This window comes from Hyaena hyaena, unplaced genomic scaffold, assembly GCF_003009895.1.
Source record: "Hyaena hyaena isolate Hyena2069 unplaced genomic scaffold, ASM300989v1 scaffold_195, whole genome shotgun sequence".
In the NCBI taxonomy this organism is placed as follows: Eukaryota; Metazoa; Chordata; class Mammalia; order Carnivora; family Hyaenidae; genus Hyaena; species Hyaena hyaena.
In genome coordinates, this window is record NW_024080827.1 from 1,295,349 (window position 1) to 1,311,673 (window position 16,325).

The 16,325-nt window shown below is 42.5% G+C and overlaps 1 protein-coding gene across 1 annotated transcript in view; it reads left to right on the forward strand.

Moving 5' to 3' along the window:
* Positions 1-13,458, forward strand: part of CD38 (CD38 molecule) — a 50,422-nt gene extending 36,964 nt beyond the window's left edge. Inside the window, exons 3-8 of the mRNA XM_039241535.1 lie at positions 443-578; positions 4,188-4,273; positions 7,729-7,802; positions 9,490-9,582; positions 9,922-10,008; positions 13,133-13,458. Of these exons, the coding sequence (XP_039097466.1) occupies positions 443-578; positions 4,188-4,273; positions 7,729-7,802; positions 9,490-9,582; positions 9,922-10,008; positions 13,133-13,196 (540 nt within the window). The 3' untranslated portion in view covers positions 13,197-13,458. The remainder of the gene's footprint in view (positions 1-442; positions 579-4,187; positions 4,274-7,728; positions 7,803-9,489; positions 9,583-9,921; positions 10,009-13,132) is intronic.
* Positions 13,459-16,325: the final 2,867 nt, after the last annotated feature.

Below are 16,325 nucleotides of genomic sequence, written 5' to 3' on the forward strand. Positions count from 1 at the left end.
CTTTCCCTCTCTCCCTTTCCCCCCCCATTTCCCCCCTTCTTCTCCCCCTCGTTCCTCAGTTAAGTTCCTCCTAATCCTCCTATACGTGCAAACATATGGTATTTGTCCTTCTCTGCCTGACTTATTTTGCTCAGCATAACAGCCTCAAGGTCCATCCATGTTGCTACACATGGCCAGATTTCATTGTTTCTCATTGCCATGTAGTATTCCATGGTATAGATAAACCACATCTTCTTGATCCATTCATCTGTTGATGGACACTTAGGCTCTTTCCATGTTTTAGCTATTGTGGAGAGTGCTGCTATGAACATTGGGGTACATGTGCTCCTATATTTTCTATTTTTCTTTCATTTAAAAAGATGTGGATTTTTTGTTTTTCTTGTGTTTTTGTTTTTTACTTACTGAATTGCTCTCAATCATAGGTTGTGTGTTTCTTCCGTAGACCCTCCTTTGGAGCAAAACAAGGGATCTGGTGCATGAATACACCTGGGTCCAGCAGGGGCTGTTCACGCTGGAGAACACACTGCTGGGTTACATGATGGACGGCCTCACATGGTGTGGAGACTCAGGCTCTTCTGGTGAGGGTCTGGGCTGTTTGGGATTAGCCAGTGAGGGCAGGGCGAGGGAGCCCAGGGCTCTGCTAGGGGGCCTGGAGGATCAGTGTGGAAGAAGGACGGGCAGGTACCTACCCTGATGCCATCTACACACTTAATGACAATTCAAGCTCCCATAAAATAGCATTCTGTAGCTCGACTCAGTGTTCTGGAAAAAACTGACTTGAGAGTTTGGGGCTATCTCTGCTCCCTGATTCCCCGCATTCTGAGAGCAAGGGTAGTCTTCCTCTGAACTTGGAGGTGCTTTGTTTTCTATGAGGGCGTTATTTAGGACTAAAAAGTGCCAGAGCAGGCTGAGGCCTGAGGGGTAGCCAGGCCACAGCCTTTGTTCCACGGAATGGCCACGGCAACAGATCGATGGGCTCCTCTGCGTCTCAGGCCAGCATGTGGCTCTGCTGTCATTTTTCAGAAGTTGCCTTATCAGAAAGACCTAGAACACCTCACTGTGGGAAGGTGCTTTCTACTCAGAAAACTCTATTGAGCCCGTTTTCACCACTTTTTGTTTTTCGTTCTCTTTTTATTTATACTGTGGATATTTTTACTTTATATTGTTTTATTCTTTTTTAAATGGTTGTTTATTTTTAAATGAGGGAGGGGCAGAGAGTGAGGGAGACACAGAATCTGAAGCAGGCTCCAGGCTCTGAGCTGTCAGCACAGAGTCCAATGCAGGGCTTGTACTCACAGATGGGACCACAAGATCATGACAGTGGAAATCAGATGCTTAACCGAGTGAGTCACCCAGATGCCCCATTTATATTGTTTTATTCTTATTTTTATTGTTTTTTGACGGTTTTTAAAAAACAGGCCCCCCACACATATACTGCCCCTTCTTGTCGACTTTGGCTCAGGTCATGATCTCGAGGTTCACGAGCCTGAGCCTCACGTCAGGCTCTGTGCTGACAGCTCAGAGCCCAGAGCCTGCTTCGGGTTCTGTGTGTGTTGCTCTCTCTGCCCCTCCCTCACTTGCACTCTGTCTCTGTCTCAAAAAGAAATTAACATGTTAAAAAAAGAGAAATTAACATGTTAAAAAAAGGATAAGACTCCTATTGGCCTAGGACCCGCCCACACTAATGACCTCATCTTAACTGATTAGAGCAGTAAAGACGCTTTTTCCAAATAAGGTCACATTCCCAGGTACTGAGGGTTAAGACTTTAATGTATCTTTTGAGGGGACAAAATTCAACTCATCACAAGGAGGAAGTAGAAAGACACTGCTTCTCTAGGGTCAGCTGTACACATAACCACAGAGGAAACACGCCTGACTTTTGGGACAGAAGAAAGTTCCAGGGTCTCTTGTCATGCATCTGCCCTACCTGCTTGATAATTCAGAATTGAAGTAAGATATCTGCAGATTCTGCCCTCATTCCCATACCTCATACTCTGCCCTCCTGTCCCATATCCAATCAATCACCAACATAGTCTATTTACCTTTTCTATCACCATTTTCACTGCCTGAGTCCGCCACACAAAGGCACCCTGCTTGATCAGTGGGACTGTAGTAAGATTCTTACAGCTCACTCCTTACTTCTCTAGGTTGGCCTCCATCTGGCCACCATAGTGGGATTATTTCTATCTTTTACCTAAAACCTAACTTTTGCATCTAGTATAAAGTCTAAATTCCTTAGCATGGTCTGGGCTCTTTCTTTCTTATGCCTTATCATCTATCATTCCCCTCCTCATCCCTTCCATTCTTGTGGTGCTAATTTAAACCTGTTGTGCCTTGGCATGTGTCCTCACTGCCTGGACCACCCTTCTGTCTTATCTATCTGAAGACTCCTATTCATCCTTCAAAGCCTAGTGCAACATCAGCCTTCCCAAACAGTGCTGCATGTCACCTCCAAACCAAGTTGATCTTTCCCTGATTACTTGATTATATTAGATCCCATAGTCTCTGAAAGCAGGGCTTCTATCAGATTCATCTCTTTATCCTCAGGATCCAAGTCTCAATTAATGTTTGTGTCATCAAGGGCAATGGATTAAAAGAAAAAAAAAGTAGGAACACACCTATACACATATACACACAAAATGGAATATTACTCATTCTCTTTTTAAAGAAGAAAATCTCGTCATTTGCAACAACACAAAGAAATCTCAGGGCATTGTGCAAAGGGAAATAAGCCAGACATGTGACAAGTGCTGCATGGTATCATTTATATGTGGAATCTAAAAAAAAAAAAAAAAAAAAGGCAAACTCCTAGAAACAGAGAGAAAAGTGGTAGCCAGGGGCTGGGAGGGGGTGGGGGATGAGGGAGAGGTTGGTAAAAGGGCACAGACTTTCAGTTATTAGAAGAATAAGGTCTTAAGTTCTAATGCACAGCATGGAGAACCGGAGTTGCTAACAATGTATCATCTAATTGAAATTTGCTGAGAGTAGAAGTTAAACGTTCTCTCACACACAAAGGTAAACACAGGAGGTGATGAATGTGTTACCTTATCTCCACATAGGGGAATCTTTACACAGTGTCTCTATGTATATTAAATCCTCACATTGTACACTTTAAATATCTTATAATTTTAGGAAGTGCCTGGGTGGCTCAGTTTGTTAGGCATCCAACTTCAGCTCAGGTCATGATCTCATGGTTTGTGAGTTTGCGCCCCGGTCAGGCTCTGTGCTGACAGCTCAGAGCCTAGAGCCTGCTTTGGATTCTGTGTCTCCCTCTCTCTCTGCTCCTCCCCCACTCACACTCTGTCTCTCAAAAATGAATAAACATTAAAAAAATTTATAAGTATCTTACAATATTATTTGTCAATTATACCTCCAAAAATTTAAAAATAATTTTTTAATGTTTATTTATTGAGACAGAGAGAAACAGAGCATGAGTGGGGGAGGAGGAGAGAGAGAGAGGGAGACGGAATCTGAAGCAGGCTCCAGGCTCTAGGCTCTGAGCTGTCAGCACAGAGCCCGATGAAGGGCTTGAGCCCACAAACCGTGAGATCATGACCTGAGCCGAAGTCAGATGCTTAACTGACTGAGCCACCAAGGTACCCTCCCCCCCCCCAAATTTTTTTTAAATGCTGGTGCATTAGGCAAATACGTTTGGGAGAAGTACCACAGAAACAATGTGCTCGTGTTCCGTATCTGCTATATCTCCCAAACTCCTGAGCCAATCTCGATGGGGAAGAGTGAGTGTAGATGGATTCGGGGGCTCTCTGAGCCTGGGAATGTGGAGGCTGAATCAAAATGGGGAGGAAAGCTGTCAGCAAGGGAGCTGGCAAAAAGCAGAGGGGTAGTTGGCAAAGAGTGGCCTCTGAGGCCCCAGTGTTAGCGCCAGTTTTTCCTGGACGAGGGCTTGTCTCTGTCAGATGAAGTTCAGCTGCAATTTCCCAGAATGATGACTCAAAGCTGGTCATTGTGTTCCTGTCTGGGATTTGGAGGGTAAGGTGAGGACTTGGAAGGGATTCAGGGGGCATTTAGTTAAATTGGGTCGAGAGGAGTCCATTGTCTGACTTCCATCTTGGCAGTGATGCTGTTGGAAAATGGCTCCACAGTGACTGAACAGCCTGGGAAGAATGGACTTTAATTATACCCTTTCTTTCCTACTTTAATTATTTTGTATAAACTATGTCTTTTAGAAATAAACTATCAATCTTGTCCAGACTGGAGGAAAGACTGTAGCAACAACTCTGTTTCTGTATTCTGGAGCACTGTGTCCAAAAGGGTAAGTACCGAAAAGGAAATTTTAGAATTTTGGAGACCAAAGAACTGAAGAGGTCATCCATCCAGTCAGTGGTTGGTTTTATTTCTCTTTGGATCACAGACTTGTTTAGGAACAAAAGTTTAGAATTCTTTCTTGAGAAAAAATGTACCAAAGCACATATCAGAATATTTTCACATATGATTTTAGGGCATTCATAGAGGGCCCATAGGCTCTAGTTGACGAATCCTTGCTCCCTTCCATGTTTTGGCTTTGGCCGCCAGGAACCTCCAGCGTGGTTCTATCCTCTGATCCAGGCATTGGTCTATCTCAGATCCCTGAAAGAGTCTGCATAAGCAAACTTACAGACCACTTACTGTGCACCATGTACTGGCATCTTCATGTGGGTTAAAGGCTTTCATCCCCAGAAGAATCCTATGGAGCGGGTACATGAGTATCATACTCATTTTATAGATAACAAAACAGAAGTTCAGGTAAATAAGCTGGTCTACTAAACATACATAGTAAGTGGCAGATCTGGGAGTTTATCCCAAATTGTCTGACTCCAAATCCAGAATCCAAGCTAGGAATGACTCATCCCTCCTCCACTGCTATCTATTTCTGACTTCACTGTAAGCTGCCTTGGTACATACTTATTTTTTTTTATAAGTGGCTTCTTTGCAAGTGAACTAAGGAAAATGGGAAAGAAAGGAAGAAAGAAAGAACTGAAGGAGAGGAAAAGGGGAAGAAGTAAGCCTGTACTACTTATAATTCTCTGGAATTGAGTGTAGACATCTGAGGAGCTGGGGCAAGTGAAACTCACATTTGTTAAGTGCCTATTTATGACAAGTCCTGGGTCAGGTGCTGTGACTGCGTCTCCCCATGTAATCCTCACAGTAGGTGCTGTGGGAAGGTGCAAATCCCCATGTTCAGGTGAGGACACTAAGATTCAGAGGTTAAATGACCCATCCAAGGTCAACGGGCTAGTAAGTAGTAGAGCCGAAAGTCTCATGTGTAAGGATATTCAGGTAAACTCTGGTATGATAGAGGTGAAGGGATAGCCTGGAATTTGAAGTAAGAAGACCATTTAAACTTGGACATATTCTTTAAACTGTTCTGACCTTCAGATTCCTCAATTGTCAAATGGGAATAAGAATGATACCCACCCCATTGGGTCGTTGCCATGCTGAAATGAAATACCACTATCTTCACTAACACTACCAAGTGCTGTATAATAATACACAGGCACTGTATAGTTTGTTGTTATTGTATGTTTGTTTAATTGCTGTTTCTGAGAAAAGTTCCTATTTATTTTCTCCTTCTTTGATATGTTTTGGGACAGTGCTATTGTGAACAACTTTTATTTTTTATTGTTTTTTAATTTTAATTTTTAAATTTGAGAGCGAGCATGAGTGGGAGAAGGGCAGAGGGAGAGAGAGAAAGGATCCTTTTTAAAAGTTTATTTATTTATTTTTGAGAGAGAGTCAGAGAGAGAGAGAGAGAGAGAGACAAGAAAAAGAAGCAAAGAATCCCAAGTGGGTTCTGTGCCTGCAGTGGGGAATCTGATGTGGTTCTCAAACTCACAAACCATGAGATGGTGACCTGAGCTGAAATCAAGAGCTGGTCGCTTAACTGAGCCCCCTGAGAGAGGAAGAATCCTAAGCAGGCTCCATGCTGAGGGTGGAGCCCAATATGGGGCTTGATCCCACAACTCTGGGATCATGACCTGATCTGAAATCAAGAGTTGGAATGCTCAACCAATTGAGCCACCCAGGCGCCCCTTTGAACAGTGTTTAAAGCCAAGTCATATTTCTTATGTGTCAAGCACCTGCTTGGACGTAGGAGCGAGCACAGTGGTGAAGGTGACCGAAGGTGCCCTGCTATCATGAGCTTCCTTGGGGCCAGAGGTTTATGTTGGCCAAATGTTCATAGATGTGCATAGACAACCATATTTTATCAGACAAGATCCTTTCCTTCTTTCTTTTTTTGAATTTTTAATGTTTATTTATTTTTGAGAGACAGAGAGACACAGAATGTGAGCAGGGGAGGGGCAGAGAGAGGGAGACACAGAATCTGAAGCAGGCTCCAGGCTCTGAGCTGTCAGCACAGAGCCCGATGTGAACCCATGAACTGCAAGATCATGACCTGAACTGAAATGGATGCTTCACTGACTGAGCCACCCAGGTGCGCCAAGATCCTTTCTTTTTCTGACAAAAGAGGCAGAGCTGCTTGGGGTTTGAATCCCCATTTCTCTTCATTGCTTCCAAGTGATGTGACCTTGGGACAAATTGACCCAATGCTTATTTCATGGGAGCTCTTGAGTGCTTGGCACCCCAGAAGCACTCTGTTGACTTAGCACTTGTGGTTGGTAGTAATGGGGATTCTGTCCTCTATTCATCACCCCGAGTAGAAAGACAGAAGCGGCATTGGATTCTCACAATTTGGTTTCAGATTGTTTAGTGGTGTTTTATCACCTGCAGAATAAACGCCAGATTCCTTGTCCAACCATTCATGGTGCTCTGAACTCACTTTTATACCCAGTTTGTTGAGGGTTTCCACAAACTACTGTTTTCTCAAACATCTAATCTCCATCACTGAGTATTTGGACTTCCTGCTTGTCTTTCCCTCCCACCCTCACTCCCTCTTTTCCTTCCACTGATTTTCTCTGGGCTCCTACTTTGTGCCATGCACTAGCTCCAAGGCTCCAGGGCTGTGGTGACAGGTTGGACAGCCAGGCTCACAGCTCTCAAAGAATGTTCAGTACTGGTGACTGAATCCACAATGGGCTCATTGGTACAGAATCAGGCAGGAGTGGACCTGAGCTGGTCCCAGGGGCTGGGGGGGGGGGGGGGGGCGGTGCTTCTTGGAGGGAACGTGTAGACTGTTTGGCCTCATTCATTTTGTTTTTCCAGCACCTAGCAAAAATTCCAGCTGAACCGTTTATTGCATGAAGAAATAACTCCCTGCTCAATGATATATTCATTCATTCATTCCCTATTTCCCACGGTGCCTATGCAGTCCTGTGATACTTTCTTTCCTCAGTTTCCTCTTTCTTTGTGTCCCCTTTTCCTTTGCCCCTGAATTGTCCACTCTGCTCTCACTAAGGGAAATGTGCTGCATCTACAGTGCATGGCACCAAGAAAGTGCTTTTGTCTTCCTCCTCCAGCAATGTTTCTCTTACTCCCTGGACTTCCAACTTCTGAACCATCAATTTAGCAATGCTGTGGACAATGATGTTGACTTTTATTGTTCAAACACAGGTTGGAGCAACTGCTTCCAGAATTCTCATCTGAAGCAGAATCCTACCAATGGCTTGGGATGAAAATTACATCCACCTGGCATTACTGAGCTAGACACACAGAGGCTACTCCCTCCTTAACCAGCTAAAGCCAAGAGTTATTTTGGAAGGAGCTGCTGGAGTGTGGCAATTAAAAATACATTCTGAGGAATGGCCAGCTTCTTCTTTTTTCTCTTTTAAGTTTGCAGGAGATGCCTGTGGTGTGGTCCATGTGTTGCTCAATGGGTCCATCCGTAAGATTTTTGATGAAAAAAGGTATTACTTTCTTTGCATCCTATTTGCAAGTGTTAGCGCAGCCTCCTATTAAATATTTCATCCCTAGAAGAATATGCTTTTCATGGTTAAGTCAGTACTGAAGATTTGGGCTAAAAAGGTAAAATGTTTGTTTTCTATGGAGATATTTGTCTAAGTCAATGTTTTTGTCTGGTGTGTCCTATGTATTAAATCCTCTAAATGTCTTAATGGCCCTTGCACTGTGTCCAGCTCCTCCTCTTGGCTTTTTGAGGCCTGGTACAATGTTATGAGCTCTCCCATTTTAGACCTTTGTTCATGGGGTTCCCCCATGCCCAGCCCTCTTCCCCGCTACCACCTGTTTAATCCTCTCCAACCATGTAGACTTGACCTGACTTCTCTGTCTCTCGTGAAGAGTGGACACCATAGTTGAGCAGTTAAACCACTACTGGGCTGGGTTCTTGGCCCTTTACTATCTCTTTATAGGCATTGCCATAATTTATTATAGTGTTAAAAATAGGGGTTCTAGTCTTCCATATTACCCGTGTGACCCCCGGGAGACCCTGTAGCATGCACCTGCAGAGATGGTGGTGATTTGAAGATTAACTGAAATAACGTATGAAAAGTCCTGAGCTCTGTATTTCACAATAGAGAGACAGCTCAGTGAGTATCAGCTGTTAGTCTCTCATTTAATCCACAGCGCTGAACCCAGCCACACCAATGCCTTCCCTCTCTGACTTCTTCTTATACAGTTTTTACCACATTATTACTTTTCCAGCCTTTATTCACCAGTCTTTCTCTAGATAAGGCTGGATTGAGAGGCGGGGCAGATGTGCTCCAGGTACTCTGGGTAACTCAAATTAAGTTTCCTTCTCTCCAGTTTTGATATCGAATTCTGCAAAGAAGCATTTGTCTTTTCGTCTTTTTTTAGAGTTTTTTTTAAAGTTTACTCATTTATTTTGAGAGAGAGCATGCATGCGTGCGTGAACTGGGGAGGGGTTGAGAGAGAAGGAGAGAGAGGGAATCCCAAGGATGCTCAATACTGTCTTCACAGAGCCTGACATGGGGCTTGAACTCACGAACCATGAGATCATGAACTAAGCTGAAATCAAGAGTTGAACACTTAACTGACTGACCTACCCAGGCACCTGCCCCATTGTCTTCTTCTGACCCCAAGCTTGTAGGCTTTTGGGTGAGAGCATCAACATTCCAGGATTTTATAATCTGATATTTGAGGTCCAAGTTTTTACAATAAGAATGGCAGCTGTCTGAGGCCAGTGGGGAGGAGTTTAGGACTGGGGTCAGAGCGGGGCACCAGGGACTCTCAGAGCAGTGCATCTTAAGCCTCACTGAGTGTGGGTCATCTGGGGATTGTTCAGCTGCAGATTCTGATTCAGCAGGTGCTGATGGACTAACATTCTTTAGGTCTAACTAGGTCCCAGGTGATGCTCAGAATGGTGGTGGGAGGCCCCTCTTTGAATAGCAAGTACTTAAAGAATCATCATCAATGTACCGATTAAAATTTTTATTTTGAGAGTCCTATTCAGTGAGGGCCACAATGAATGAAAATGGTCATTTCTAGTACAAATCATGAATCAATCCCACAGGGCAGGTTCTAACCAGTGGTTCCCTGCCTGTCGGCTTTTGATGAGACACATTGTTGGCTGAACGAATCCATTTGGGGTTAACAATGTTCTCTGCCTCTTCTTAGCACTTTTGGACGTGTGGAAGTCCTTAATTTGCATCCAGAGAAGGTTCATACATTGCAGGCCTGGGTGATGCAGGACATCACGAATACTTCCAGGTATATGTTACTTCTTTGTGCGTATATATTCTCAGGGTTATTTTAGGAGTCGGTCCAGGGAAAAAGCCACAGTCACAAGAATGCATTGAGAACAGGTTGGCTCAGGAAATGATGGGCTCAACATTCGGCCCATCCCGACAACCTCTCAGTTACATCTCCACAATAAGTATCTATGCAGTTCACACCTTCGGCTCCCGTGCTGACCTGTGAGCTTTTAAAAGCAACTTCTGCTTCACTTTTCCCAGAGCCTGTCCAGGGCTTGCTACCTAGAAGAAACTGAGACTCAGGAAATGTTTGCAAGACCTTGTCATTTAACTCTTTTTTTTCTTTTGTTCCCAGTGACTCATGTTTGGATTCTTCCATAAAAGATCTGAAATTGATTCTAAGCAAAAGGAATATTACATTTACCTGCCAGAATAACTACAGGTAATAGACTTCTTGGAAAAAGAAATGGCTGTCTTACCATCTGTAGGCATTTTTCCCCCTTTCCTTTGCCTCCTCTGAGCCAGGAGGGCCACCGGAATCCCTTTTGGGCCTTGGTGGTGATCTGGGATGGGGACCCATGGTGATTGCTCCCTGACCCCTGGCCCAGCCTACAAAGTGTTTCCATCCAGTGATTGGCCACCTTTCCCCCATCTTCCTCTTCGTCTCTTCTCTATCTGCCCCCAATCACTCACTTGCCTCTGCAGCTGACCTAGCTTTGGAGAACATATTTCCTGGTTTCCCACGTGAGAGGCCTGGCCCAGAAGTGTAAACCTGCTGGCTTGCAGGGATACAAAAACACGTTTTGTCAAATGCAAAGTTTTTGTAAAATCTTTGTGACAAGGCAATATTTTGCATGTGAAGTTTCTTTAGTTGGATCTCAGCATAGATGCCTGATGCTTGGTAAGTTGCCACATGGAAGTCTACCAAAGTTTATCTTCCATAAATTAGAAAGTGTAAAATCTTATTTTTTTTTTTACCAGTAATATGTGTTATTAGGGAAAAGTTTAATATTACAGATAGGTATATATTTTTAAAGTCATCAGCAGCTCTGTTACCTAAACCAGGACCCTCACTCATTTGTGAGTAGTTGTGGCAGGGACTCCTTCTAGAAGCATCTAGAAAATCTAGAGATTTTCCCATAAGTGATGGCTTAAATTACTTTAACTTAAATTACTGATGCAGAGAGCAAAAGTTCCTCAGAGAACACAGAAGCTGGAATTCGAGAATCCTTTTCCTGTCTCCTTCTGTCACCACCTTCTCCCACCAACCCTAGCAGAAAGGCAGAAGGACAGATTCCAAGAACATTCACTGAGGGCTTTTGTCTCAAAATGACCTGGATTCCGCCTCAGTCAGCTGCTTGCTCTCTGAAAACTGCCTGAAAAGAACACAAAATTTCCACTGCAGTTAGATGGGAAGACCATCAGAACAAAGAGGCAAGAACAGCTGTAGAAGAAACATTGCAGACATCTGACCCACCTAAGTTACTCAAAGAAATGTTGCGTTGGGAAACTGAACACTAAAAACCTAGGAGAAGATTGGGGAATGTACACGGGTCTCGTCCTCAACTGTGCTCAACATCCTTTCCCACCCCCTTCATTTTAATTATTCCCCTTTCTTTCATTGATGGCCATCAGTCAGCCGCATTCGTACATACTGCCGGCTCCAGGTGAGCTCACTCGTTCTCTACCTGGGATGAGGTAAAAACCTACCTTCCATCTGGACTTGGCCCATATCGAAGTGGCCCACATCAAAGGAAGTGATTTGTAAGCCAACACCTGTCATGCTGAGCATCAGCTCATGTGACCTTAAACTGGCGGATCATATTTGAAATCACTGGTCCTTTCTCCAACCATAAGGTTGTAATATACTCAGCATGATTCTTTAAATTACCAGCTCCCCAGGGCCCCTTGTTGCATGGTAAGAGTTCTGTGGCTTTTCAAGAAAGCTGCTTGTCCCCACGGAAGCCTAAAGTGAATGTCATGGATATAGACATGTACTGAAGTTGAAATCACTCCATGCCAGACGTACCTTCCAGTCTAGCCAACTTTTGTCCAGCTGTTTTGGTGTGATTGTTTAATAGGCAAACAGAAGTGTGAAAACATTTATATAGATTAGACTTCTTTTGGATTTTGCTGTTATCCCTTTAGAAAGCTCACTCAGAGACAAATGCTATTACCATTAGCTGTATGCCCTTCACATCATTTTCCTTTTTTTCTGCATGCACACACTCACAGTCCTGATGAAATATGTACAGAATTTCTTCTCATATGTTTTAGCCAGTGGAATGAACAGAAGGTTAACAGTACTTTTTTGGATTATGGTAAAAATGTCAGCATGTTTTTCTGGTTAGTGCCCCCTTGTGGCAAATTTTTTTTTAACAACCTGAAGGGTGCACTTCTTTCTTTATGTTACTTCAAAGTATACTGTCTCTATCCATCAACATGTTGTCCAACATATCCAAAGTGTGTCCATTTTATTGGAACGCTGGATGGAGAGAGATCATCTTAACAGCATAATTGCTACTTCTTTTCCAAATCTGAGTTTTCCCAAATTAAAAACTAATTAAGGAACATATTCCTGTTCTCCTCATTTAGTATAAAGCAATGGTGACTTCAGAATTGCTAAATGGTCTCAGAAGGATTTATTTTCCATAGAAGTATCTCCTTAAGGAAGAGGAGATTTTTTCCCCAGAATGTTTTCACATGGAGGATTCCAGGTTAGCATTTTGGTGAGGATGGAATGAATCTACACTTGGAGTCACTGTTCCCAGCTGGTCATGATAGTTGGCTAGAGACAAGCCTGAGATGGACCATCCCAGAAGCCTAGGGGTACTAGTTGCTGCTTCTAATGATCTCTCTTGCTTGACTCACATTTAACAAAATCAGGGTCAGCTACAGTTTAATGAACTACATTTCTCACTATCTACCTTTCTCCATAGGCCAGCCTACTCCCACTGGACCCTATTGCTTTGTTATTCCATTTTCATGAAACTGAGAGTCCTTCACTGGCTGGATTCTTATTTAAGATTTGTTCTGTGCAAAGGGTGTGTGGTCTCCTTGCTGATGGCCATCAGCCTTCCTCCAAAGAGTCTTTACCCTCTCTCCATCTCTGACCCTGTGGCTCAATCCTCTCTCAGGAAGCTTCTGAAGAGAAGAAAGCAAATAAACAGAAAATATTGGAGGTCCCTCATCTCAGGCTGCTACCTCTGCTGTTTCTCATCATCACCTGACATTCATAGCCCAAACCTGTGACACGTTAGAGCCAGACATTTGTTTTCATCGCCACACATTATCATCAAGCATATCTTCTCAGTATTTATTTCTATGGCTTCACAAGTGAAATGAAACCAAATTGGGCCACACTTTAGGTTGTTCACTCCTGGACTTGACCTTTCTCTGTGTTGTCACTGCAGGGGAGGAAATTGTTTGGAGATGCTGAAATTGTTTGGTCCATGCATTCTTTTGTTGCTAATGAAGAAGCTATTTGCACTGGGGAATTAAACCATAGATATATTCTACCGCCTCTTGATCTCCTTTTTGTTTTTTCTCCCTCTCTCTTGTCATAGGCCTGTCAGGCTTCTTCAGTGTGTGAAATATCCTGAGCATTCATCTTGCAGATCTAAGATATGAGCCAATCAGCATGGTCGTTTAAGATCTTTGAGCCTTGTGGTATGCATCAGCCTGGGTGACTCAGGAGACACGCTACTGCTGGGAAGCTGAGGACTTGGGGGGGGGGGGGCGGGGAATCTTCTGTCATGATGCTGACACTAGAACTGGGAGCCTTTACCTCAGTGCTTTAAAATAACTTATGTTATTGGAATAGTTTTTGCTTTGATTTCCTAATACTCATGACAAAATTATGTATAAAATTAAAATGAAAATTTTATATAAAGTTATTTCATTTTAATTTTCATATGTGCTTTGATGTTGATTATATGTTGGTAGTGTCCTTTCTTTTGAAGGTGACCATCCCAAACCTCTCTTACTGGGACAGGTAATTATGGGAAGGAAAATGCTCACACTTCTCAGAAATGATGCATTTCTGAATGAATGACATTGTCTCAGGATCCTTTATAGCGATAAAGTATAAATGCCATGGTTATGGGTCATGTTGGGGAAAGGATATAAGCCTCCCCCGTGATTTACCACTCTTCCAACAGCCGTATGAGGTCGGTATTATCATCTCCCATGTGGTAGATTGGAAATGGAAGTTCAGAGAGGTTATATAATAGCCTAAAGTCACACATTTAGTTCAAGGTAGAGGTTGGATTTCATCTCAGCTCTGTTGGACTCTACAATATATGTTTCTTTCTAGGCCTACAAAGACATGCCTTATGCTCTTTTCTAATAAATGCATGTTAGATTAAATTGAATATAGTAGAATCTTAACTATGACTTTTTTTGTATGGCTTCACAACAAATACATTTTTCCCCCTCTTTCTCCTCCTCCTCCTCCTCATGCTCAGTATCTTACATATATAATAGGCAATTAACAATATTTTTTTTCCAGATACTGGCAATTTGTTGTCCCTTTTTTCCATATTAGTCTTGCTTGGGGATTTATGACTTTTATTTCTCTTTCAAAGAACTAACCTTTAGCTTTGTTTTCCATCTCTATTTAATTGTTTTTCATTCTTCTCTATTATTAGAGATATAAAAGTTCTTTCTAATTTCTTTGGGCTTCTTTATTTAGCTTCTTTTTATTTAATGTTTATTTATTTATTTTAGAGAGAGAGAAAGCAAGAGAGAACAGGAGAGGGGCAGAGAGAGAGAGAGGGAGAGAGTGAATACTAAGCATGCTCCAAGCTGTCAGCACAGACCCTGTCGCAGAGCTTGAACTCCTGAACCATGAGATCATGACCCGAGCTAAAGTCAGATGCTTAACTGACTGAGCCCCCCAGGTCTCCCGCTTTATTCAGGTTCTCAAGATAGAAGCTTAAGATGGATCATTGATTTTTCAGCACACTGTCTTTACTCTTTACTCATCTCCGCACTCTATTTGTGTTTGCTCTAGAATATGCTCTTACCATCCCAACTTGTACCCACCATCATGTTTAACCCAAAAGCTGTGACCCAGGACCCAAGTTCCCTTTTCTCACACCAGAGGGCTCACTACTTTTCTTCTGTAGTAGTTTTTGACCTTATAATATTTGAGACACACTTCTAAAAACAGCACTGAAATTTTAGGTTAAATACTTGAAAGAATATACAGACCCATAAACACACTCAGCTCATGTCTGCATACTCCCTGATACAAATGACCCAGAAGGAACACCATTGATTTACTTCCTGGTATTCCATTTCTTCTTAAAACAACTCTTAAGACTGTCATTTGAGTTTTTCAGGTAGAATCCATGCTACACAGAGGGTGTTGTTGTTTTTTTTTAAGTCAAGGATGAATGTTATGTATTGCAAATTAAAACTGTATAAAGTGAATTGTTAAAGTAAGCCTAGAGTATGCTATAACTTTAAAAGGCATTATGTGAATGCAGTGTTAAAATATGCAGCCATTTTCGCACATCTTTTTTTAAAATAATGAAGCAGATTATTTTTTATACTACTAAGAGTTGTCATTTTTAACATATATATTTTTTAAATTCTTTTTTATGTTTTATTTATTTCTGAGAGAGAGAGAGAGAGAGAGACAGTGTGAGCAGAGGAGGGTCAGAGAGAGAGGGAGACACAGAATCTGAAGCAGGCTCCAGGCTCTGAGCTAGCTGTCAGCACAGAGCCCAATGTGGGGCTTGAACCCACGAACTGTGAGATCATGACCTGAGCCGAAGTTAGACGCTTAACCGACTGAGCCACCCAGGTGCCCCAACATGTATATTTTTTAAACAATTTACCAGGAACGCAGTAGCTGGGTATGCTGCTCTGAGAGGTGGTGATTAACTGGCCCTCAGCTCTCACTCTCAAAGCACAGAAGGCTTTGAACTGGTCCCTGACAGAGCATTTACCTTGAACTTTATTCACATAGATACACAAAATCATTCATCCTCTGATCGAAGTGCAAGTAGCACAAGGTTGTGAAAACCACAGAAGTAACAGTGACCCATTGGGCAAGTTCATAAATTCTGTAAATCTCAGGTTCAAATATACTTATAATAGACATAAATTAATTACACAAACAATAAAAGAATAATACAAAACTTTGTGGAGTAATTGTTTTAAAAAGTTATTTCCACAAATACCAGAAGATCTGATATATACGTGGAATCTAAAATTGTCAGACCCCTGGGGTGCCTGGGTGACTCAGCTGGGTGAGCATCTAACTTTGGCTCAGGTCATGATCTCACAGTTTGTGAGTTTGAGCCCCACAACTAGCTTGCTGCTGTCAGCACAGAGCCTGCTTTGAATCTTCTGTTCCCCTCTCTCTCTGCCCCTCCCCTGCTTGCTCTCTCTCTCAAAAATAAACAAAACATTTAAACAATTAAATTAAATTAAAAAGTCAGACTCCTAGCAACAGAGAATGGAGTGGTGGTTGCCCGGGGCTGGGGGTGGGGAAAAAAGAGAGACAAAGCTGGTCTTTTAGTTGCAGGAGGAATATGTTTTGAAGACCTAATGTATAGCATGATGACTGTATTAATAATACTGTATTCTGTAGTTGAAATTTGCTGAGAGTAGATCTCAAGTATTCACATCACACACACACACACACACACAAACACACACACACACAATGTGAGGTGATGGAATATTAATTAATTGTGGTAATTGTTTCACAGTGAATACATTTATCAAAACATCACATATATGCCT